The sequence below is a fragment of the Diplotaxodon limnothrissa genome, linkage group LG23 (genome assembly GCF_057381915.1).
Source record: "Diplotaxodon limnothrissa isolate DT_005_m linkage group LG23, D_limnothrissa_male_GT1.1, whole genome shotgun sequence".
Lineage (NCBI taxonomy): Eukaryota > Metazoa > Chordata > Actinopteri > Cichliformes > Cichlidae > Diplotaxodon > Diplotaxodon limnothrissa.
Genome location: NC_140617.1, coordinates 17768600 through 17794097, shown reverse-complemented (window position 1 = coordinate 17794097; position 25498 = coordinate 17768600). Strand labels below are relative to the sequence as shown.

At 40.4% G+C, this 25498-nt stretch overlaps 1 protein-coding gene across 1 annotated transcript in view; it reads right to left on the bottom strand.

Annotated features, from left to right (window-relative positions):
• Nucleotides 1-25498, bottom strand: part of LOC146607783 (NLR family CARD domain-containing protein 3-like) — a 43334-nt gene that overhangs the window by 10525 nt on the left and 7311 nt on the right. The window contains exons 5-7 of the mRNA XM_085347374.1: nucleotides 19128-19335; nucleotides 17243-19043; nucleotides 9260-9433 (exon numbers count right to left, since the gene is read on the bottom strand). Coding sequence (XP_085203500.1) covers nucleotides 9260-9433; nucleotides 17243-19043; nucleotides 19128-19335 — 2183 coding nt within the window. The remainder of the gene's footprint in view (nucleotides 1-9259; nucleotides 9434-17242; nucleotides 19044-19127; nucleotides 19336-25498) is intronic.

The window sequence follows — 25498 nt, the reverse complement described above, 5'->3', positions numbered from 1 at the left end:
CTTATTTTCCACCCTAATTTACGAATAAATTCTTTACAAATCCTGCCATGTGAATTCATGGATTTTTTTTTCACATTCTGTCTCTCACAGTTGAAGTGTACCTCTGGTGCAAATTACTGACCTCTGTCATCATTTTAAGTGGGGGAACTTGCACAATCGGTGGCTGACTAAATACTTTTTTGCCCCACTGTATATGGAGATTAAGAAATCCAACAGGGAGAGAATACTCTTGCTACTCAGCCAGTCATAATAGCCGCAGTCGCATAGATTATTTTCTGATTTCAAACTTTCTTATTTCCAGAATTAACAGCTGTTCATATAAAAGTGTGCTTATATCTGACCACTCATTAACTACGCTTAACTTTTCAGTTACAACAGCTTTTAGACGTAACCCTATTTGGCGTTTAAAACCACACTGGCTGCAAAATCAAAAATTTTTGGAATATGTAGGTAAAAATATTGATGACTATTTTTACTTTAATAAATCCGAAACCACAGCCTCAGTAAGATGGGAAGCCTTTAAGGTTTTTATTCGTGGGCAGATGATAAGCTACACCAAAAGCAAAGCAAATAAAAATTATACTGAGATGTTGGACCTCGAAGGTCAAATAAAAGAAATGGAACTTGAGATAAACCTGAATGACTCTAAAGAAAACCAACAAAAACTTTTAAGATTAAAAGCAAAATATGATAAATTAACTACTGAGAAAGCCTCAGGAGGACTCATTAGACTGAGACAGACCTACTATGACCAAGGGGAAAAGGCAGGAAAACTTTTAGCATGGCGCATAAAAACGCTACTGAACGAACAAACAATAAATGAAATTAGAACTGCAGACGAAAACACCATTTATTCTATAAGGATCTGTGAACTCTTTGAACTCTATTACTCACAACTATATACCTCAACAGGAGATACGACTCGAGAATCATTAGAATCCTTCTTTGACTCAATAAGTACCCCTTCACTCCTTGAAGAAGCTCGATGTGAATTAGACTCTCAGTTATCTATGAATGAACTGTCGATCGCAATTGATAAATTAAAAATGGGAAAAACTCCCGGCCCAGATGGAATTCCACTAGACCTTTTCAAAATATTTAAAGACAAATTAATATCCCCTTTGTACGACATGCTGGTGGAAAGTTATGATCTAAAAGAGCTTCCCCCTTCCTTGCGTAATGCACTCATAACGGTATTCCCTAAGCCTGGGAAACCGCCTACAAAATGTGAATCTTATAGACCAATCTCATTAATAAACTCTGACGCCAAGATAATAAGCAAAGTACTGGCAAACAGACTTGAACGGTACCTTCATCTTCTCGTTGATACTGACCAGAATGATTTTGTAAAAGGCCGACAAACGCAGCATGGTATTCGCAGAGTACTGAATGTACTTTACTCAAACTCAGAACATCTAGACATGGCTTTGCTTTCCTTAGACGCAGAAAAAGCTTTTGATAGGATCGAACATAACTATCTCTATAAGGTACTGTCTCAATTCGGCTTTGGCAGTTACTTCATGACCTGGGTCAAAATATTATATAATAAACCTATAGCCTCAGTTAGAACTAACAACATCATATCTAGACCATTCTATCTAGGTAGAGGTACACGTCAAGGCTGTCCCCTTTCGCCTCTTCTCTTCGTCCTAGCAATAGAACCATTGGCTATTGCGATAAGGAACAATCAAAATATCTCTGGTATTAGAACAAATAATATTGAGTTAAAAATTGGATTATTCGCGGATGATATTATTTTAATGCTATCTAAGTTAAAGAGCTCAATTCCCCAGCTACTTAAAACAATTAACTCCTTTGGCAAGATCTCCGGTTATAAAATTAATGAATCCAAATCGGCCATCCTCTTCTTTAATCATTCTGAAAGAACTAAACCACCTATTCAAACAACGTTCCAAATTGCCAGAGACAGTTTTACCTATCTAGGTATAAAAATCACTCCAAAAATTAATGATTTGGTACATGCAAATTACTCTCCTACTATCAACTCTGTTGTTGACTTAATCAATAGATGGTCTATGTTGCCAATCTCGTTGATTGGACGAGTAAATATTCTCAAAATGAACGTCCTTCCAAAATTTCTATATCTCTTCCAAGTCATTCCTCTCAGCCCTCCAGATGACTTCTTCACAAAGGCAAAAACAATATTCATTAAATTCATTTGGAATAACAGACGAGCCAGACTGCGTCTTTCGCTACTATATCTTCCGTATGATAGGGGAGGTCTTTGTGTTCCAAACCTCAAACGGTACTACTGGGCTGCACAGCTCTCCGCGGCCTCATGCTGGTTTTCAACAACAACCCTACCCTGGGTAAATTTAGAAAGGACAAGTACTACCCCCTTACCACTCAGCACGTACTTGTACTCTGCAAAGTATAAAGATCTGATGAAAGATACATCAAACCTCTTCGTTAAAAATACCATTCGTGTGTGGTTCGACGCACTCAAGTTTAAAAATGAAATGCCAGCACTATCCCAATTCTCACCTATCTGGGGCAATAGGGCCTTTAAACCCGGTTGGAAAGATTTGGGCTTTAAAATGTGGGCCGACAGAGGCCTGTGTAAAGTTGCAGACCTATTTGACAAGGATACCTTACTATGTTTCAATGGCTTGACACAGAAATTTGACATCCCAACCAAACATTTCTTTAAATTTCTCCAAATTAGAAGCTTCATTTCAAAAACCCAAAAATCCCCAACATTGCCCACTCTAAACTCATTAGAGGATATAGCAATAAACCATCAGCTGAAGAAGGGTTTAATATCTCGCTTCTACAGTAACCTCAGAGAGGGCTCTCAAACATCCTCAGAAAAAGAAAGACTTGCATGGTGTCAAGACTTAGAGTGCAGAATAACTACAGAGGAATGGCAAAAAGCTTGCTTGAAAGCCCAAACACAATCTATAAACACTCAATTTAAACTAATCCAGTACAAATGGTTAATGAGAACATATATTACCCCAACATTATTAAACAAATTTGACCCCCAAACTCCGGACATATGTGTTAAATGTGGGGAAAAAGGCACACTGATGCACTGCCTGTGGGAATGCTCAGAAATCCAAAAGTTTTGGAAAGAAGTTTTAGAAGTAATTGCACATATCACAAGTGTCAAATTGAATCTATGCCCTAAACTATGCATCCTAGGAATTTTCCCCGCCGAAATCCAGCTGAGAAAAGTTAACCAAAAAACCACAATCTTCTGCCTGCTACAGGCGAAATACAGCATAGCCAAATCATGGAGATCCACTAGTAGACCACACTTGAGAACTTGGTTATCGACATTGTCAAAATCCCTTGCTTTGGAGAAACTCACGTCCATGATAAAGAGTAAACATGCTTCCTTTAAAAAAATGTGGGGAAATTTGTTATTTTTGGAAAGTGAGGAAATGATCGATAATGAACAGAAATGATTCTATCCAGTTAACCCGTATGGGAGAAGTAGTGCTGCAGCTGTTAAAGAGAACCTGGGGACCCTGCGAGTGCTGGACTGCTAAATAGAAGGACAGGAGAAGGGTTGTGAAATTAAATGGACTGGAACTGAAGAGGACGTAGCTTATCATCGCAACCACTAATTTGGATGCCTCTCTAACTAACTTGACACCCATGGACTAAACTTCAGCCCGAAGCCCTGGAACAATGCACTTAAACCTAATGGCTCACTATGCTATAACTCGTTGTTTTTTTTTCCCTGGAGCACTATCTGTCAACCTTTGTTTTTTTTGGGTTTTGGGGGGGGGGGGGGGGGGGGGGTATTTTGGTTTGCATACATTTTTTTTTTGTAATAATATCTGAATGATTTTCATGGGAGACTATATATATATATATATATATATAACTATATCTATGTGTCCTCCGGACTTTGTTTATTTGCGATGTACATGCATTGCTGTTGTACACTCAAGTTTTTTTGCTTTTTTTTTTTTTTGCTTTTTTTTTGTTTTTTGTTGATGAAAAGGCAATAAATAAATCTTTATAAAAAAACAAAAACAAGATATTTTCCTAAATTATTGGATCGGATATGGGTGAGAAATAAAAAATGTAACCCAATCCATTAAATATCACAAAAGCACCTCACAAAACTTGCCACATGGCATAGCCCAGGCAGTGACCTTAGCACGTCGGAGCAGTATTTGTCACATGATAGAGCAGCTGTTGCGTGCGAGACCTGTTGGCGGTGTGGCGTTACTTCACAATGAAAGCATTTGCAACCTCGCTACATGCTTTCAAACCGGCATTTCAGAAAGCTATCCCAGAGAAGTAAAGCAAGTGTGTAAGTTCATCTCTGAATGTTTGTGAAGCATTCCCACGTTAAGCTTAACAACTGATATGTGGAGCAGAGACATCTGTGCGTTGTGATTGTTAAGTCTGACTATACAATGGTTAGAGTCAAGTTTTACTTTGAAAAGAACAGAGTTGCAGGTTAAACAGATTCTTGGTTTGAGAAAAAAAAAACAACTATGAAAAACACTCCCCCCCCCCATACTTGTGTTAAGTTTTGTATCGAAATTATATAAAATTCAACTTAAGGTTAAATGTGATAGAAGCAGCTTACACTGACATTCATCTTGATAAAAGATGTCATGAAGCTGTGTTTGCATTGATTTGTACTGCTTTACACTCTGGATGTCTATTTATGTTAAACTTTAAGTATAAAAGGGTCCATTCTACAACTTGGGTTTTTTTTTAAGTTGTGAATTATAAACATTATTTTGTGCTGATATTGCACTTCTTTTTTCAGAACTCTTTCTTTCAGAAGAGTTTTAGAAATCTGCATAAAACATGCATTTTAAAATACGTTTTGAATATTACTTTAAATACTTAAGATTTAAAGTTCTGCTAAAGGATTAAATAAAAAGATCAGTATTGCTGAACTGAACAGTATAAATGCACCTTAGAACACACATGCATCAACACTACATATGAGCGGGCGGAGGGAGGTTTGGAGTCTTCACACACCCCTATTCTCTGCTGCCTGTTGGAGCGGGGAGGCTAGGAGGAGTTGGCCATCCGATTAGGGTCTGGAATGTGGGGCTTCCCTGCTGCTCCTGAGTCGGGGCAGTCTGCTTCTCTTCACCCCAGGGAAAAGGGTAACACTATCTGGGTCTGGGTGCAGTTTCCCCCCTCCAGGGGCAAGGGTACCTAGACCTGGGGTATAGAGTACGCTTGGGGAGTGTGATTGTGTGTACAGTGTCTCTTTATGTCTGTCTCCACGTTGGGTGAGTGTTGAGTAATTGCATATGAGAGAATGAGGGTGGGAATGGATGTCTGTATCTGTGTGTGCCTGTATGTCTGTGTCTAAACAGTATGTCAGGTTGGGTATCAGACGCCACCTCTCTAGGGACATCTCAGGCCCTCCAAGGTATGGAGGCCTATCTTCGCCACCACTTCCCCTGCCAGTAGGCAGACGCCCTCAGACATTGGTGCGTTGGTGGTTCTTTGTGTCCGGGGTGGGCGTCCAGGTACACACCAGCTCACTCCTTGGTGGCTGCTTGTCGGGGCCTTCGGGGGTGGGGTGCCCTCAGCCTGGGGCTCGGTCACTCTGGCCCAGCTGGCTGCCGGCGGAGCTCACGGGCACGTCCCTGGCTTCTGCTCCGCGGCTGCTGAGTGACCCCTCATCTGGGGCTCTCCTCAGCTCTTTCTGGGATAGTGACACGGCTGCCCCTCTGTTGGTCTTCCTTGGTCTCTTGTGTTCTGAGGGCCTTTGGATGTCTGGAGTTTTGATCTCCTCCATACCTGCTTCATGCCCTGGAGGACGGGGCTGTGGCTCCCCACACCCTCTAGCAGATCATTACATGAAGGAACCTTTTAAATACAAGCACGCTCATGTTCACAGGTGTACACACGGGTGCTCACACACACAAACTACACCCTTTTTGGCTCCTACCTCAAAGCACACTGTGCGCTGTCGATCTTATGTGCTGCACAATAATGTTTAATATTTAGTATATGCTGTGATATTCCCATAGATCATCGTGATGTTGTTTATTATGTTGCTCTTTTTTTTTTTCCTTCTGCTCGTTTTCTCTTTTTTTCTTAATTAACAGGCGATCAAGGTGATCAATATATGTATTTTTTGTCTGCTTATTTTGTTTGTTTTTTGCCCTTTATCCCCGTCCTTCAAAAAAAGTATTGCTGAACTGCGAAATATTTTGGGTGCAGTGTATTTTTTGCATACGAGTGTAATAGAATAGCTTTAGTGTTTTGTCTTTTTAAATTTGGGTATGAACCTATACAAAATGCAGCAAGATATATAAAAAAAAAAAAAACAGTTTTATTGATTGTAAAATAGACTATATCGGATTCATATCGGTATCGGCAGATAGACAAATTTATGATATCGGTCTTGTATCGGACATAAAAAATTGGTATCGTGCCATCTCTACTTTATAATGGAATTACAATATACACACAAATATTGAAAGAAAGAGGTTAACAAAGGAAAAGGGGGCTAGTTATAGAAATTAAGAAAGACAAAGGTATAGGAAGGTGTATAGCAAAAGAAAAATAGCAAAAGCAAAGGAAAAGACGTGTATGTGTGAGGAAGGATGAAAAAAAGATTTGTATCTTGATCTAGTTTAGAATCAGGTAGTGCAGAGGATTAGTAAGGTAGAAGTGATGGCAGCTAGAAAGAGGATTAAAGGCAGTCCAGATGACATACTCGTATCAGTATGGCGATATCTAGGAGACAGAGCAGTGAACTTTCTGACCAGACTATTTAAAACAATCTTACAGGGTTAGAGGTTGCTTGTTGAATGGAGTAGTATTATACTGTACTATACTGAGTTGCAGGGGTCTTTATCTTTCAATCTAAGGTACCCTACCAGAAGTCTGGTAGCTTGAGTGTCCTGCACAGCATCTTTGCTGTTCCTAGAACTGTGCTTTTCTGGACAGAGATCTCGGATGTTGTTCCTGGGATCTGCTGAAGCCAGCCGCCTAGCTTGCGAGTCACTTCATCAATTGCATTGAATACAACTGGGACCCCTGTTACCTTCACCCTACACATCTTCTCGAGCTCTTCTCCGAGCCCTTAGTATTTCACTAACATCTTATGTTCCTTCTTCCTGATGTTGCTGTCAGTATTGCTATGTCTATCACAAGCTATCCTCTATCCTCTGCTTGTCTACCACTACTATGTCTGGTTGGTTAGACATTACCATTTTTTCCGTCTGTATCTGGAAGTCCCGTTTTGATCTCACGACTTCCAAGCCATACTCAGCACAGATGTTTCTGTATACTATGCCGGCAACTTGGTTATAGCGTTCCATGTCTGCCTTGCCTGCTAGCATCTTGCACCCAGCTGTTATGCGGTGGATAGTCTTAGGGACTTTTTTAAACAGCCTGCACTGGGGGTCTTGTCTGGTGCGGATAGACCCCAGCCTCTATGGATTGTTCTGAGAGCTTGTTTTGTGCTGCCATGATTAGTACTTCCGTGCTGTCTTTCAATCCAGCCACTAATAGAATTTCTGGATGTCAGCCTATTCCTCATCTGCCGGTGATACATACAGTGCCTGTCCTTCAATGAGTGCTCCTCCTCTTGCTCCTCTTCCTTCTTGGGTTTTTGCTGCCTGAGGTATTCACTGAGCATGCAGTTGGTTGGGGCCATCTTCCTGATGTATTCATGGATGTTCACTGTCTCATCCTAGACTGTGGTGCTGACACTCACTAGTCCCCGGCCTCCCGGGTTCTGCTTAGCATACACCCCTCAGGGTGCTGGACTTGGGGTGAAACCCTCCATGCATGGTTGATGGAGCTTCCTTGTCTTGATGTCAGTGGCTTCTATCTCCTCCTTTGGCCAGCTTATTATCCTAGCAGGATACCTGATCACGATAGCCTGAATCTTGTTCTTACCGTTCAGCTGGCTCCTCAAGACTTGCCTGACCCTCTGCAGGTACTTGGTCACTGCAGCTTTCCTAGCAGCCTCTTTGTAGTTCCCATTTGCCTATGGGATTCACAGGTACATGTAGCTCTCCACATTGCCTGCGATGTTGCCTTCTGGTAGTTGGATCCCCTGAGTTCTGATTACCTGATGTCTCATTCACTCTCGGTATACAGCTTGATGTCATCCATGTACAGGAGGTAGCTGACAACTGCTCCATTCCATAGTCTGTATCCGTAGCCAGTCTTGATAATGAGCTCACTAAAGGGGTTCAGGCCTATGCAGAACAACAGTGGGGAGAGAGCATCTCCTTGGGAGATCCTGCACTTGATGGTCACTTGTGCTATGGGCTTGAAGTTGGCCTCTAGTGTTGTATGCCACATCCCCACTGAGTTCCTGATGAGTTCCTGAAGAAGCTTGAAATGTACTAAGGGCTCAGAGAAGAGCTCATGAAGATGTGGAGGGTGAAGGCAATAGTGGTCCCAGTGGTAATTCGAGCGCCTAGTGCAGTGACCCCCGAAGCTAGGCAAGTGGCTCAAGCAGATCTAAGTATCAACATCCAAGATCTTTGTCCAGAAGAGTGTAGTCCTAGAATTAGCAAAGATATTGCACAGGACCCTCAAGCTGCAGGCCTCTGGAAGAGGACCCAAGCTTGAAGGATAGAATGCCCGCAGGGGCGAGAAGAGAATTATTTATTTATTTTTAAAATTTTTATATGCATAATGAAATCTGGATTATCATTCTACAATTTCTTCTCTTACTGGCCATATTATATTAGATATAGTGTTTAGTTCAGTTTTGAAAGGTGCCTTCATAAACAAAAGGTGAATGAGAAATGGAAAGAATTTAACCAGGTGTGTTCACCTGGAGCTGAATTAGACAAACACTCCAAAGCTGAGGCTGTTTAGATGGTGATTAAAAGTCACAGAAGAATTCTTCACCCTCCTTACGCTAACACAGAGCAAAATCTGTTATGGTCTAGCATGTGGTCTCGGTTCTTGAGACTTTGAAATGCTGTGATAACTTTGTATATACATCTCCTGATTTGTGAATATCAATTATTTTTCCTCAAGTCTACACTGATTTCTTTTGGGGGAAATAATGTTGATCATAATATTTTTTTTCTGAAATAATAGTACGTGCAAATATAAATAATCTGTGCTTTTTAAACAACACTAGTATATTTAGAAATGCCATATTGAAAATTCCTTGCTCTGTTAACAAAAAGCAGTGAAAAGAATGACAAAAACACCAAATGTAACTTTAACTGCCAATAGGTCACTAAACAATTCTATAAGGGTTAGTTGTGAAAAAAATCCAAGTAACATTATAAACAATCTGTGAAAAATTCTGAATTCTGACCTGAGGGTTTCTAGTGTACATTGAGAACTATCCAGTCCTGCAGACAGAAGCTTCATTCCTGAATCCTGTAGGTCATTGTTACTCAGGTCCAGCTCTTTCAGAGTAGAGGAGTGGAAGTTGACAACTGAGGACATAACTTCACAGCTTCTTTCCAAGAGGTTACAGCCACTCAGTCTGAAAAAAGAAAAAACACTTATCATTAAAATATGTCAAGAATTGTTCTCTGTCTTTCATGTGTGTGTGTGTGTGTGTGTGTGTGTGTCGTTGTGCTCTAAAATTCATGGTTAACCAAAAACCTTTAAATTCTAGCCTTGAGCAAAGTTAAACAAGCTCAATAAAAAGCTCAATAAAACAAAGTTGCCCCCCCCCCCCCCCCCCCGTTTCCTTTCTTTTTCTTAAAAAACAAATAAATAAAATTAAAAAAAATCAGCTTTTCGACTCAGAATCATACTTTTAATGCACTGTTAAAGACATCTAAATGTATTAAAGGCATATGTTTATTTATTTATTTTATTCATTATTATTCTTATTATTCACATGAGTACATGTATAACAGAGCAATTTCAGAGCTGTGGACAAAACAGGACAGAGCAACACAACGGTCACCAACTCCTGCACCACTAGGAAAACCAACACAGACAAAGACCAAGGTCCCCCAACTGACTCCAATCGATAAAGATTTATACAATATTCCTATATTCAGTTTCCTGTCCATTCCTCATACATGCCACAATGCCACTGTCATCTGAGTATTTCTGCATGTGGCACGACTCAAATGAAAATGCCACTGTATTTCAAGTCTGCTGCATAAAATGTCGAAAGGAATGGAGAAAGGGTGTGGATGTGTGCATGTAGAGGTGAAGGATGTAAGGGAAGAGCATCATTCACTTCATTGTGTTGTTTGTACACACTCTCTGAGATCAAGTTTGTCTTTGACATCAGTCTCAGTCAGTGTAGAACAGGGGTCGGCAACCCTGGGCACGCGTGCCACAGCTGGCACGAGAAGGGTTAACTGATGGCACGCCCATAGCTGGATTGGCCATCAGGCATACCGGTGATGGTGATTTGTTGTTTTTGTAACGGTATTTTTAGGTAATAAATATATAATCTTAAATGTTGTGACTGACTTCAAAACAATGTCGGACTCTGTAGTTTTCTCTGGTCCCCTCCCCAATCAGACCAGGAGTGACATGTTTAGCCGCATGTTCTCCTTAAATTGCTGGCTGTCTGAGTGGTGTCCCAGAAACGATGTGGGCTTCATAGATAATTGGCAAACCTTCTGGAGGAAACCTGGACTTGTTAGGAGAGACGGCATCCATCCCAATTTGGATGGAGCAGCTCTCATTTCTAGAAATATGGACAAATTTATTAAACCCCCCAAAATATGACTATCCAGAATTGGGACCAGGAAGCAGAGTTGCAGTCCTACACGCCTCTCTGCAGCTTCTCTCCTCCTGCTACCCCCCCCCAAAACCCATCTCCATAGAGACTGTGTCAGCTCCCAAACAGACAAAAAACAAACTAAAAACCAGCAACAAACAACTTAAACATAAACTATTACAAAGAAAGAACAATAAAGTATCCACATCTGAACCAAAGAGTAAAACAGTGAAATGTGGATTATTAAATATTAGGTCTCTCTCCTCCAAGTCTCTGTTAGTACATGACTTAATAATTGATCAACAAATTGATTTACTCTGCCTTACAGAAACCTGGTTGCAGCAGGATGATTATGTTAGTTTAAATGAATCAACACCCCCGAGTCATTCTAACTACCAGAAATCTCGAAGCACAGGCCGAGGGGGCGGTGTGGCAGCAATTTTTCACACCAGCCTATCAATTAATGAAAGACCAAGACAGACTTTTAATTCATTTGAAAGCCTGATGCTTAACATTGTCCACCCCAGCTGTGAAACTCAGAAACCAGTCTTACTTGTTATCATCTATCGTCCACCTGGGCCTTACACAGAGTTTCTGTCTGATTTCTCAGACTTTATATCTAATTTAGTTCTGAGCTCAGATAAAATAATTATTGTGGGTGATTTTAACATCCATGTAGATGCTAAAAATGACAGCCTCAACATGGAATTTAATCTGTTATTAGACTCAATTGGTTTCTCTCAAAATGTAAAAGAACCCACCCACCACTTTAATCACACTCTAGATCTTGTTTTAACATATGGCATAGAAACTGAACATTTAACAGTGTTTCCTGAAAACCCTCTCCTGTCTGATCATTTCCTGATAACATTTACATTTACAATAATTGATTACACAGCGGTGGAGAGTAGACTTTATCAAAGTAGATGTCTTTCTGAAAGTGCTGTAACTAAGTTTAAGACTATAATCCACCCACTGTTATCATCTTCAATGCCCTGTACCAACATAGAGCAGAGCAGCTATCTGAACGCTACCCCAACAGAAGTCGATTATCTTGTTAATAATTTCACCTCCTCACTACGTACGACTCTGGATACTGTAGCTCCTGTGAAAACTAAGGTCTCTAATCAGAAGTACCTGACTCCGTGGTATAATTCTCAAACACGTACCCTAAAGCAGATGACTCGTAATCTGGAGAGGAAATGGCGTGTCACAAATTTAGAGGATCATCATTTAGCCTGGAGAAATAGTTTGCTGCTTTATAAGAAAGCCCTCCGCAAAGCCAGAACATCTTACTATTCATCACTGATTGAAGAAAATAAGAACAACCCCAGGTTTCTCTTCAGCACTGTAGCCAGGCTGACAAAAAGTCAGAGCTCTTTTGAGCCAACAATCCCTTTAACGTTAACTAGTAATGACTTCATGAACTTCTTCACAAATAAAATTTTTATCATTAGAGAAAAAATTACCAGTAATCATCCCACAGATGTAATATTATCTGCAGCTACTCTTAGTACCATTGATGTTAAGTTAGACTCTTTTTCTCCAATTGATCTTTCTGAGTTAACTTCAATAATTACTTCCTCCAAACCATCAACGTGTCTTTTAGACCCTATTCCTACAAAACTGCTCAAAGAAGTCCTGCCATTAATTAATTCTTCGATCTTAAATATGATCAACCTATCTCTAACGATCGTCTATGTACCACAGGCCTTCAAGCTAGCTGTAGTTAAACCTTTACTCAAAAAGCCATCTCTAGACCCAGCAGTCTTAGCTAATTATAGGCCAATCTCCAACCTTCCTTTCATATCAAAAATCTTTGAAAGAGTAGTTGTCAAACAGCTAACAGATCATCTGCAGAGGAATGGTTTATTTGAAGAGTTTCAGTCAGGTTTCAGAGCTCATCACAGCACAGAAACAGCTTTAGTCAAGGTTACAAATGATCTTCTTATGGCCTCTGACAGTGGACTCATCTCTGTGCTTGTCCTGCTAGACCTTAGTGCAGCATTCGATACTGTCGACCATAATATCCTATTAGAGCGATTAGAACATGTATTACAGGTACTGCACTGCAGTGGTTTGTATCATATCTATCTAATAGACTCCAATTTGTTCATGTAAATGGAGAGTCCTCTTCACACACTGAGGTTAATTATGGAGTTCCACAGGGTTCAGTGCTAGGACCAATTCTGTTTACATTATACATGCTTCCCCTAGGCAGTATCATTAGAAGACATAGCAAACATTTTCACTGCTATGCAGATGACACCCAGCTCTATCTGTCCATGAAGCCAGATAACACACACCAATTAGTTAAACTGCAGGAATGTCTTAAAGACATAAAGACCTGGATGGCCGCTAACTTTCTGCTTCTTAATTCAGATAAAACTGAGGTTATTGTACTCGGCCCTGAAAAGCTTAGAAATATGGTATCTAACCAGATTCTTACTCTGGATGGCATTACCTTGGCCTCCAGTAACGCTGTGAGGAACCTTGGAGTCATTTTTGACCAGGACATGTCCTTCAATGCACATATTAAACAAATATGTAAGACTGCATTCTTCCATTTGCGCAACATCTCTAAAGTTAGAAATATCCTGTCTCAGAGTGACGCTGAAAAACTAGTTCATGCATTTATTACTTCCAGGCTAGACTACTGTAATTCATTATTATCAGGATGTCCAAAATACTCACTGAAAAGCCTTCAGCTAATCCAAAATGCTGCAGCAAGAGTACTGACAGGGACTAGAAAGAGAGAGCATATTTCTCCTGTTTTGGCTTCCCTTCCTTGGCTTCCTGTTAAATCCAGAATTGAATTCAAAATCCTGCTCCTCACATACAAGGTCTTAAATAATCAGGCCCCATCTTATCTTAATGACCTTGTAGTACCATATCACCCTATTAGAGCACTTCACTCTCGCTCTGCAGGCCTACTTGTTGTTCCTAGAGTATTTAAAAGTAGAATGGGAGGGAGAGCCTTCAGTTTTTAGGCCCCTCTTCTATGGAACCAGCTTCCAGTTTGGATTCAGGAGACAGACACTATCTCTACTTTCAAGATTAGGCTTAAAACTTTCCTTTTTGCTAAAGCATATAGTTAGGGCTGGACCAGGTGACCCTGAATCCTCCCTTAGTTATGCTGCAATAGACATAGGCTGCCGGGGGATTCCCATGATGCATTGAGTTTTTCCTTTTCCAGTCACCTTTCTCACTCACTATGTATTAACAGACCTCTCTGCATTGAATCATATCTGTTATTAACCTCTGTCTCTCTTCCACAGCATGTCTTTTATCCTGTCTTCCTTCTCTCACCCCAACCGGTCGCAGCAGATGGCCGCCCCTCCCTGAGCCTGGTTCTGCTGGAGGTTTCTTCCTGTTAAAAGGGAGTTTTTCCTTCCCACTGTTGCCAAAGTGCTTGCTCATAGGGGGTCATATGATTGTTGGGTTTTTCTCTGTATCTATGAAGCGCCTTGAGGCGACTTTTGTTGTGATTTGGCGCTATATAAAGAAAATTGAATTGAATTGAAATGAAATGCTTATATGCTGATTATATTGGTTTATATAAGAGAGGCCCAGACTCCAGAGCAAGTATATAAATACCTAGGCTTCCGTTTGTACTTCAAACCTGAGGTTGTGTGTTTTGTGTTCAGGTCTCCATATCCCGGGTATGTAAAATAAAGATAATTTTTTTAAAGTAAAAAGAACACTTTTGAGTTGTGTCTTTCTTGGCCCTAAAGAATCCAAAAGAACAGAATTTAATACTATAAACAATTAAAGGTGGTGGGGATTGGCCAGATGCTGGCTGATGTGTAAAAATAACTCTTGGTGGTGGCTGTGGCGGAGCTTTCACAGAAGCTTGCAGGTGGATGAGGGAAAGGGGAGGCAGGAGGAGGAGAGACCCGAGGCGGTTGCTGTCAGATGAGCTGAACTTCAAGTAAGAAGTTATGACCTGCAGTCTATCTGGGTCAGATATAAACTAAGTTTAGGTGTAGTTTACTTTCGTTGTGCTGAATTTTTAACGTCAGTTACAACAACACGTACTGCGTACTAGATAGCATGACGGAGTTTTTATACAGCCAACGGCTGGGTGGGTGCTATGATGTTACTGATAGTGAACTTTATTTCATTCATAAGGTTTAGTTATTAGAGTTACCATCCGGTAAAAAACGGAATCGTCTCGTATTCAGAGAAAATATTCCACGTTTCGTATTGAGGTGAAAAGGAACGCACTTTGTCCTGTACTTCAGCTAAAATGGAAAAAGACACAAAGCTGGAGTTATTCTGCATCTTTACGCTGCAGCTGTTTCTTCTTCTCTCATTCTCTCCCCCTCCCTCTCCTGTTGCTACTTCCCCAAAGCTGAGGGTACTTGTTTGTTTGTCGCCCACTTTGCGCCAGAAACAGGAAACCAGCAGAGGTTGCATTAAACAACAGCAGCATGTTTAAGCTTGATCAGCTGTTGTTAGAATTTATTTAATATTACTTTCTAGTATCAGCTGATGTTTGCTGGAGCCACAGCTGTAAGCTGATGGCCATGATATAGGTTTGGATATGTGGTGTGAGTGAAACATGAAGATGAAACAGGTTTACCTTTTAGGTGACATGAATGAGTTGAAGGCAAGTTATGAACTGTTTCTGAGAGACAAATAACACCAGGATCCTTTTCTAAGTAGCTGACAGCTGGTAACTGTGCAGGGGCGGGTCTAGCAAAGTTTTGCCAGGGGGCCAGGTAGGGCATTAACAGGGAAAAGGGGGGCACAAAGAAATACTTTTCTACTCGCAAGATGCGAGTAGGGGAAGCTGTGGTGGAGAAGCACACTTGTGGAGGACAATTAGAAGAAGCCGGCTGAGGAGAAGCAGTGGAAGTGGGTGTGGCCACGGAGTCAGAGGTGATATAGAATCCTCTCCACACCTCACGGATGCTGCTGTATTGTAGATTCCATTCAATGTTTTTTTGTATTCCACTTTTGCTATTTTTAATCTCTTCACCAGCTGATGTTGCACCTGTTTGAACCAATCTTTGTCACCATCTCTAAAAGTGACCTTTTCTGGTTGAGGATTTGTCTATATGTTACTTGTGTTCCACGGTTTGTTGTTGTGGAAACAGCATACACTCTTTGTTGGTACAATTGTGTCTCCACAGAAGTTGATGTACTCTGTTCTACAAAGTGGCGGCAAGGTAGTAACATTGTCAGCTTTACTGACATTGGCATACTGCAGATTAAGGGTTTTATTTTCTCGTGTAGGACAGTCAACAAATGATGTGTATCCAATCAGGTGGAACGAGAGGGAAACATGGTTGAAGTCTGTGATATTATGTTTAGTCTGTATCCTTGCAACAGTTTCAGGGTGGACTTTGCGTTACAATTCAGCTGTTGAGTTGCGTGAAACGTAGGCAAATATTGTTATTGTATGACTGAATTTTCTTGGTATAATATAATCACATACCAACTGCCATCAAGATGTACATAGACACCATTCCTAGAAGACTCGACAAAATTTAACCAAATCTTAAAAATGATCAATTAACCTGCATCGATGGATAATGTACCAGAGGCCTTTAAGATTTCCACAACTGAACCATTGCTGAAAAACCTTTTACTCGTCCCACCTGTCTAGGCTAATTCTGGGACAATCTCGAACCTTTCGTTTATATTTAAAAGAGCAGTTAAACTGATCATCTTTATAAGAATGGTTTGTCTAAAGGTTACAAATGGTCTTTTTATGAACTCTGACTGTAGACTCACCTTTATTCTTGTCGCGTTCAACCCCAGCGCTGTGATATTTCACTATAGAAATTCGAATATGCCATAGGTATTGGACGGTCCTGCGCTGAAGGGGTTTGAATCACATCTATCTAATAAACTCAGATTTGTTAATGTGAATTGGGAGTCTTCTTCACATTGAGTTCCACATGTTCTGTGATGGGATCAGTTCTATTTACATTATCCATGCCTTCCTTCGGCAGTATTATTAAAAAAAAAAACATAAGATACATTTTTATTGTTATGCAGATGATATCCAGCTGTGTCTACTCATGAAGACAGAAGATACAAACCAATAAAGTTAAACTACATGAATGTCTTAAAGTCAAGTGTGTGAATTTAAAACCTGAGGCACAGGGGGCTGAGTGTTCAGACCTGTTCTTATTTTGGTAAAATGGCTTATGGAGGTGCTTGGTCTTGACAACTGAACTAATCTGAAGGAAGTGTACCAAAGTGGTCTGGAAAAAGATAAAAAAAAATATTTCTCCAGGAGCACTATTGATAACATTTCTTGATGACAGGGACAAAATGAATGTATTGTATAATGAGTAGCTGGATAAATAGATTTTTTTTTTCATGAATCAGTACATTTTTTCTTATATCCAGCAACAGGAACCTTTAAATAGAAAAACAAATATGATTTTGTTCATCAGCCTGGGTGGGTCATATGGAGTACTTGCACTTTCTACTGTTATGAAAGACTAGAACTAAAACTTACTTGACTGTGATTACATCATTATATTCAAAAATTTGACATTTTTAACAGGATTAGATTTTGATTTGCATGACTTTCTTCTTAAATAGCTTTAACATTTTAGAAATAAAAAGAGGATATTTACTTACACAGCTTTGTTGGAGGCTTTGACCACTGGCAGCAGCCTTAGAAGAGCCTCCTCAGAGGCTGAGAATTTCTTTAAGTCAAATTCATCCAGATCTTTTTCGGATGACAGTAAGATGAAGACCAGAGCTGACCACTGAGCAGGAGACAGCTCATCTGTGGAGAGAAGTCCTGAACTCAGGCACTGTTGGATCTCCTCCACTAGAGAACTATCATTCAGTTCATTCAGACAGTGGAACAGATTGATGCTTTTCTCTGCAGACAGATTCTCATTGATCATCTTCTTGATGTACTGAACTGTTTCCTGATTGGTCTGTGAGCTGTTTTCTGTCTGTATCAGCAGGCCTCGCAGGAGACTTTGGTTGGTCTGGAGTGAAAAACCCACGAGGAAGCGCAGGAACAAGTCCAGGTGTCCATTTGGACTCTGTAAGGCCTTGCCCACAGCACTCTGGTAGAAGAATGTAGGCTCGCTTGTTTCAGACGTCTGGGAGGTTGTTTGTTGTTTTTCCAGTAGATTTATTCCAGAATTGATAAAGGTCAGATGGACATGAAGAGCAGCCAGAAACTCCTGAACACTTAAATGAATGAAGCAAAACACCTTGTCTTGATACAGCCCTCTTTCCTCTTTAAATACTTGTGTGAACACTCCCGAGTACACTGAGGCTGCTTTGATATCGATGCCACACTCCGTCAGGTCTGATTCATAGAAGATCAGCTTTCCTTTCTGCAGCTGATCAAAAGCCAGTTTTCCCAGAGAATCAATCATCTTCCTGTTCTCTGGAGTCCAGTGTGGATCTGTCTCAGCTCCTCCATCATACTTGACCTTCGTCACTTTGGTCTGAACCACCAGGAAGTGGATGTACATCTCAGTCAGGGTCTTGGGCAACCGTTCTCCCTCTCCGGTTTTCAGCACATCCTCCAGAACTGTAGCAGTGATCCAGCAGAAGACTGGGATGTGGCACATGATGTGGAGACTTCGTGATGTCTTGATGTGGGAGATGATCCTTTTTCTCTGCTTCCTATCTCTAAATCTCTTCTTAAAGTACTCCTCCTTCTGTTGATCAGTGAACCCCATGACATCTGTCACCATATCAACACATTGTGGAGGGATGAGATGGGCTGCTGCAGGTCGTGTGGTTATCCAGATGCGAGCAGAGGAAAAAAGGTTCCCCCTGATGAGATTTACAAGCAGAACATTTACTGAAGTGTACTCTGTAATATCAGTCAGGGTTGCTGTGTTGTTGAAGTCCAAAGGAAGTCGACACTCATCCAAACCATCAAAGATGAACACAACCTGGAAGTCTTCAAACCTCCAAATTCCTGCTTCTTTGGTTTCAGTAAAGTAGTAATGAACAAGTTCCACCAAGCTAAACTTTTCCTCTTTCAGCACATTCAGCTCTCTGAAAGTGAATGGAAATATAAACTGGATGTCCTGGTTGGCTTTGCCTTCAGCCCAGTCGAGGGCGTATTTCTGTGTTAAGACTGTTTTCCCAATGCCAGCCACACCCTTTGTCAGCACTGTTCTGATTGGTGTAACTCTTCCAGATGAAGGTTTAAAGATGTCCTCTTGTCTGACTGTTGTTTCTGGTCTGTCTGGTTTCCTGGATGCTGTTTCAATCTGTCTGACCTCATGCTCATCATTGACCTCTGCAGTCCCTCCCTCTGTGATGTAGAGCTCTGTGTAGATCTCATTCAGAAGGGTTGGGTTTCCTGCTTTAGCGATCCCCTCAAACACACACTGGAACTTCTTCTGCAGATTAGATTTAATTTCATGCTGGCTCCACTTGTAATCCCTAGTGCAAGTTCCTGAAAGAAACAATAGATTAAAAAGAAAAAAAATACACACACACACACACACACACACACACTTAAATAAAGGAATCTTCTTACGGCTCTGTAGATGATCAGCCAGCTTCTTATATTTCATTTTCCTCAGGAAGTACATTGTGATCTCAACAAATGCCTTTCTGCTCGACTTCTGCTCATCACCTTCATCTTCCCTCTGACTCTCTAAGGCTTCCGTATAATCCGGACTCAGAACCTTCTGGATCTTGCCCAGCTCATTCTTCACAAAGGTGATGATGTTTTCCTCCAGAAGCTAGAACAGAATGCAGGATTAAATTAAGTTAAATGAGATGGCATAGGTAGAGAAACACCTGTGGATTAAAAAGAAGGCAGTGAAGAACAAAAGCTCAGTGCATCACAGGAAATCCCCTTTCAGCCTGAGCTTATAGCAACACAATTAAGGGATAGTTTATGATATCCATAGGTTGTCATTGTTGTGTGTTGGTTCACCTCTGCTGCATTTTTCCCATTAATGTCCAGTGCAAACATTCGGCAAAACATCTTTCGATCACTGCAGTGCAGTGCAAGAACTAGAAACAACATGCAATACTCACAACTAACCAAAGAAAAAAAAATACAGAGCCCTAACAGAAAAATAAAAAATAGTATATTTCTATATGCCAGCTTCACAGTGTGAAGTTGGATGCCATCTCTCATAGGGATGGGTACTGATATCCCCCAAGAACCTTCTGCTACCTGCCAGTGTAGCAGAAATGATGACGGATGATGATGGCAGCAGCAGCCATTCTTCTCTGGGTGAGTAGCTTAATGTTGTTTGTTTGTAATTTATGTTGAGTAGGCTAACCATGTGTGGTGGGGCGTGGCCGGCGGTGCCATGCAGGGAGGGCGGACGCACCTGCACGGCATCCTTAATCACGTCCGCCAAGTTAAAAACACGAGGTTGGGTGGTTGTGGTGTGAGGTGATGGAAATAAAATGGCTTTAAACACTGATCCCTGGACCCGCCGTGCCTTATTCTCACCACACCATGTTATTAAATTAATGCATGTAAGGTGAACTAGCAAACACAGTCGTAGTTACATGCGGCTGTCTTCTTGTTTGATGGCAGATACTCCCTTCACCCTGGCCAAAAAGGCTAAAATGACCAAAGAGGAAAAAGCTAAACATGAGAGGTTTTTGGACAAAGTTTGTGTTTTTGTTTAAGCACTGCTTCCAGCCAAGAGTGATACCATATATGCCCTATAGCTGCAGAAAAGGCTAACATTGTTATATTTTTACAAAAAAAAACAAACAAAAAAAAAAACAATTAAACATGAGAGGTTTTAGGACAAAGTTCGTGTTTTCCATTTTTTAAGCACCGGTTCCAAACAAAGGAGGTATGTTGTATCAATAGAAAAGGCTAACTTAGTTATCATTTTGCGGAAAAAAAGGAGACTGCTAAAAGTAAAAACATAATAGGTTTTTGGACAAAGTTTGTGTTCTTCATTCTTTAACCCTTTAAGACCTACCATAGAACCAAGGCCGCCAGAGCTTATATTATATTTTTACATGTTGTGGAGCCATTTTTGGGAGCATTTCAAGTTGATATACATCAATACAACCATTATAGTCCAAATTTTAATAATATGTATGCATTAAGTGCATAGTAATTACATACATTGCAAAAAAAAAATTGCAATAAACTACAAAAAAAATTTGAAAATCATTTTTGTTTTTTTAACATATATTTCTAGTTAGAGAAATTTAAGAGGCTTAACTCTCAAAACTGTAAATACAAAAAAGTTGCACAAAATAGTTTCCCATCACAGGAAATTTATTTCAAGTGTCTTCATAGTTTTATTTTTGAAATACATGTTTTTTTATATACTGCAGGACAAACGAAAATAAATATTATAATGCAAATTTGCAAAAAAACAGCATATGCATCAAAATGAACTATTTCCAGCAGTGCAATATGAGTCTTAAGCATCCCAGAAACGACACAGAAAGTCATAAAGTCAAACATAACTTTTAAAAAGACCAGTATAGGCTCATAAGGCCCTGATGGTAAAAAACTACATTTCCGCAAAATGACATCACTTCCGGTTTTGGGCAGGTCATGGCGGACATGCGATAGTTCGCGCTGATGGACGTAGGAAGTGTTAAGAAGAACTAATCGGATCAGCAAAGCGTGTTTCTGGAATATTATGTTTTTGTTGCTGCAAGTACTTTTTATGCAGTTTTTGCAAAGCTATGTGTGGAAGGAAACTGTGACCTAGGACAAGCTGATGGCATAAGATGTAAGTACAACTCCTCTGGTTTCATATTCAAAAAAAATTATTGCACTAGCTTACGTGGTTGCAGTGCTACCGGGATTTAAAAATAGTTACGCAAAACAGAGCGTGCCCACTCCGACCGGCTTTAAAGGGTTCGAGCACCGTTTAAGCACTGGCACCGTTTCAAAAGTACCGGTTTGGATAAAACCTAAACGATACCCATCCCTAATCTCTCATGACTAGGATATGGTTTATCTAAATCAAAGCCAAATAAGAGAAAAAGCAAAATAATTAATAAAATAACTAATTTAATTACGAGTCTCAATGAGGTCAAAAGCTAAAGAATAAAAATTTGTTTTAAGATGTGTTTTAAAAGTGGAGCGTGAAGGGGTCTCTCTATTGTGCAAGGGCAAGTTATTCCATAATTTAGGAGCCACGATAGAAAAGGCCCTGTCCCCTCCAAGCTTCCTTCTGGATTTCGGTACTTCCAGGAGCAGCTGGTCAGCTGACCTAAGAGAGTGATGGGGGGGTTCCAAATTCATGGGCTGCATCCTCCTGAGGCCGCATTTGTAGGCCGATTACGTCACAGCGACGCGGCTGGCCAAATTTGTAGACTCCTCCAAATGCGGTTGACAAATGCTTCCTCCTTTTCCCCAGATTTGAAAGATGGGTAGGGTGTATCCTTCATGACCCACCATATCTCAGAATTCATAGCGCGGCCCAGCCAATTGCAGTTTCCAACAATGGCGGCAGCTACTTAGTTTTAATATTACTCTTATTCTTTCTGGATCACAAATTACATTTTTAACATATTTTCAGGCGAGAATGTAGCTGTGTAAACTTCAAATATCTGCTCGGTTTATCAAGACATCACATACTTGCAAAAGTGCTCCCAATGTCTTGGAGACGTCTGTTACCCACTAGCTCCATAGCTAGCCAGCTCACTAAAGCCAGCGAAAACAGCGAGCTACCGGCACATCGTTTTAAAACCCCATTTTTCGCTACTCAGGTTAAACATGATAAATATAGGTCATTTATATAACTTAAAAATGTTATTGTTTGGCTTTTTTCAGTGTTTTATTTATTTGTGAGTAAACCAGTTTGGCTGAGATTAAAAGTTCTAAAGTTTTCACACTGCTGAATAAACGTCAAATGGAAAACTGATTAAAGAAATAAATGAAATAAATGCATGGATCACTGTTTCGAGGTGCTGCCTAGAAAGATTTCACTCTTGCCAGTCGCTTTAAATGATAAAAGCTGGACTTCACTGCTCTAATTTGGCTGGCCAATTTAAAAAAAAAAAAAAAACAAAAAAAAAAAAACCCCACCATTGTCCAACTTAAAACCTAGGTCAGAAACAACAGGTTTAAAATAAACTTCCAAGGGTCCCAAATCAACAGAGGAAGGCTCACAGGTACCACTGGGTCCAAACACCAACACCTCTGTTTTCTTTTTATAAAAAGGTTTAAAGCCAACCAAACTTTAATATCATCTAGACATGTCAAGAGAGGTTTCATGGAGATACCATCCTTCTGTTTTAATGGCAAATAAATTTGGCAGTTACCGGTGTTAGGTTGAAATAGTTAAATGTTGCCACTGTGTTACTTACATTTGTAAGCCTTGCCTTAAACTGTATGATCAAAGACATTCTTCTGTTTCTATCCTCCTCCCTAGCCTGTTGAATGGGTAATTAGCTATAGTGTTTAACTACAGGCACATCCTATGTGAAGGTTCGGTTTCTGTTCTTATGTAGTGAGGATGTTTACTTCTTGCCATTTATGACCTCACCTGTGTTTGTGTATAGTAGACCGTTACAGTAATTGAGCCATATACATCGTAAGGGAGGTGACCCTTTTGTGATCAGCAGGAAGTCACACAACCGCACCCCCCATTCACACACACTCACTCACGTGCAACTACCAGAAGGTACCATCTGTGCAGTCTGCAATTTTGTTGAAGAAAGATGTTGAATCTATTTAATTATTGTAGGAAAATAATTGATTTCTGTGCATTTTTTTTTTTTTTTTTTTTTTAAACACGTGCATTAAAAAAAAAGTCGATTACATTGATTAAGCATCATCAGGCGGCGGGTGGGGAGGTGGTTCCCTATTTTTTTTGCTGGGAGTTGGCAACCCTATTATTTAGGTTGTTTAGTATTTCTGCAAATCACTGTTTAGAATACCAGAACACGGAGGATGGTGTAGATTTAAGTTTATTAGATTGATCAGTATTGCTCAACTATGACATATTTTGGGTGCAGTGTTTTTTTTTTTTGCATACAGGTATAAAGGTGCCATCTCTTGTCCTGACCAACCACTTCAGAAGCAAAAGGTGAGTGGAAAAGATATACCAAAGACCTGACAAGCCTGGGAACTACGAAACTTCTAATAACCAAAGTAAATCTATACAGATGATTTCATTTATTATGGAAAAAAGTTCTGAAAGTTTCTGAGGCTGGTGACTGATGAATTTATCCTCAGCAGCAGAGGTGACTCGGTCTTCCTTTCCTGGGACGGTCCTCATGTGAGCCAGTCTTGTTGTAGCGCTTGATAATTTTTGCAACTGCACTTGGGGACACATTCAAAGTGTCAGTTCTTAAAGTAATGATGGACTGTTGTTCTCTATACTTAGAATTCATATTATGGCAAGAACTAATCAGCTAACAGTTTTCAAATAGGTTGGAACAATACCTGACAGCCTAAGCTTCTACATAGCACAACTGATGGTCTCAACCCCATTAAGAAGGCAAGAAATTCCACAAATGAACCATGACAAGAAACAAGTGTAAGTGAAAACCTTACACAGGTGACTGAAGCTCATTGAGAAAAGACCAAGGGTTTATAGTGCCAAAGGGTGGATACTTTGACATCTTTCTTCATATACAGTGGCTTGCAAAAATATTCGGCCCCCTTGAACTTTCCCACATTTTGTCACATTACAGCCACAAAAATGAATCAATTTTATTGGAATTCCACGTGAAAGACCAACACAAAGTGGTGTACACGTGAGAAGTGGAACGAAAATCATACATGATTCCAAATATTTTTTACAAATAAATAACTGCAAAGTGGGGTGTGCGTAATTATTCAGCCCCCTTTGGTCTGAGTGCAGTCAGTTGCCCATAGACATTGCCTGATGAGTGCTAATGACTAAATAGAGTGATTACTGTGTGTAATCTAATGTCAGTACAAATACAGCTGCTCTGTGACGGCCTCAGAGGTTGTCCAAGAGAATATTGGGAGCAACAACACCATGAAGTCCAAAGAATACACCAGACAGGTCAGGGATTAAGTTATCGAGAAATTTAAAGCAGGCTTAGGCTACAAAAAGATTTCCCAAGCCTTGAACATCCCACAGAGCACTGTTCAAGCGACTATTCGGAAATGGAAGGAGTATGACACGACTGTAAACCTACCAAGACAAGGCCGTCCACCTAAACTCACAGGCCGAACAAGGAGAGCGCTGATCTGAAATGCAGCCAAGAGGCCCATGGTGACTCTGGACGGGCTGCAGAGATCTACAGCTCAGGTGGGGGAATCTGTCCATAGGACAACTATTAGTCGTGCACTGCACAAAGTTGGCCTTTATGGAAGAGTGGCAAGAAGAAAGCCATTGTTAACAACTGGGGGTGCTTCTCTTCAGCAGGGACAGGGAAGCTGGTCAGAGTTGATGGGAAGATGGATGGAGCCAAATACAGGGCAATCTTAGAAGAAAACCTCTTGGAGTCTGCAAAAGACTTGAGGCTGGGGCGGAGGTTCACCTTCCAGCAGGACAACAACCCTAAACATAAAGCCAGGGCAACAATGGAATGGTTTAAAACAAAACACATCCATGTGTTAGAATGGCCCAGTCAAAGTCCAGATCTAAATCCAATCGAGAATCTGTGGCAAGATCTGAAAACTGCTGTTCACAAACGCTGTCCATCTAATCTGAATGAGTTGGAGCTGTTTTGCAAAGAAGAATGGGCAAGGATTTCAGTCTCTAGATGTGCAAAGCTGGAGACATACCCTAAAAGACTGGCAGCTGTAATTGCAACAAAAGCTTGTTCTACAAAGTATTGACTCAGGGGGCTGAATAATTACACACACCCCACTTTTCAGTTATTTATTTGTAAAAAAATGTTTGGAATCATGTATGATTTTCGTTCCACTTCTCACGTGTACACCACTTTGTATTGGTCTTTCACGTGGAATTCCAATAA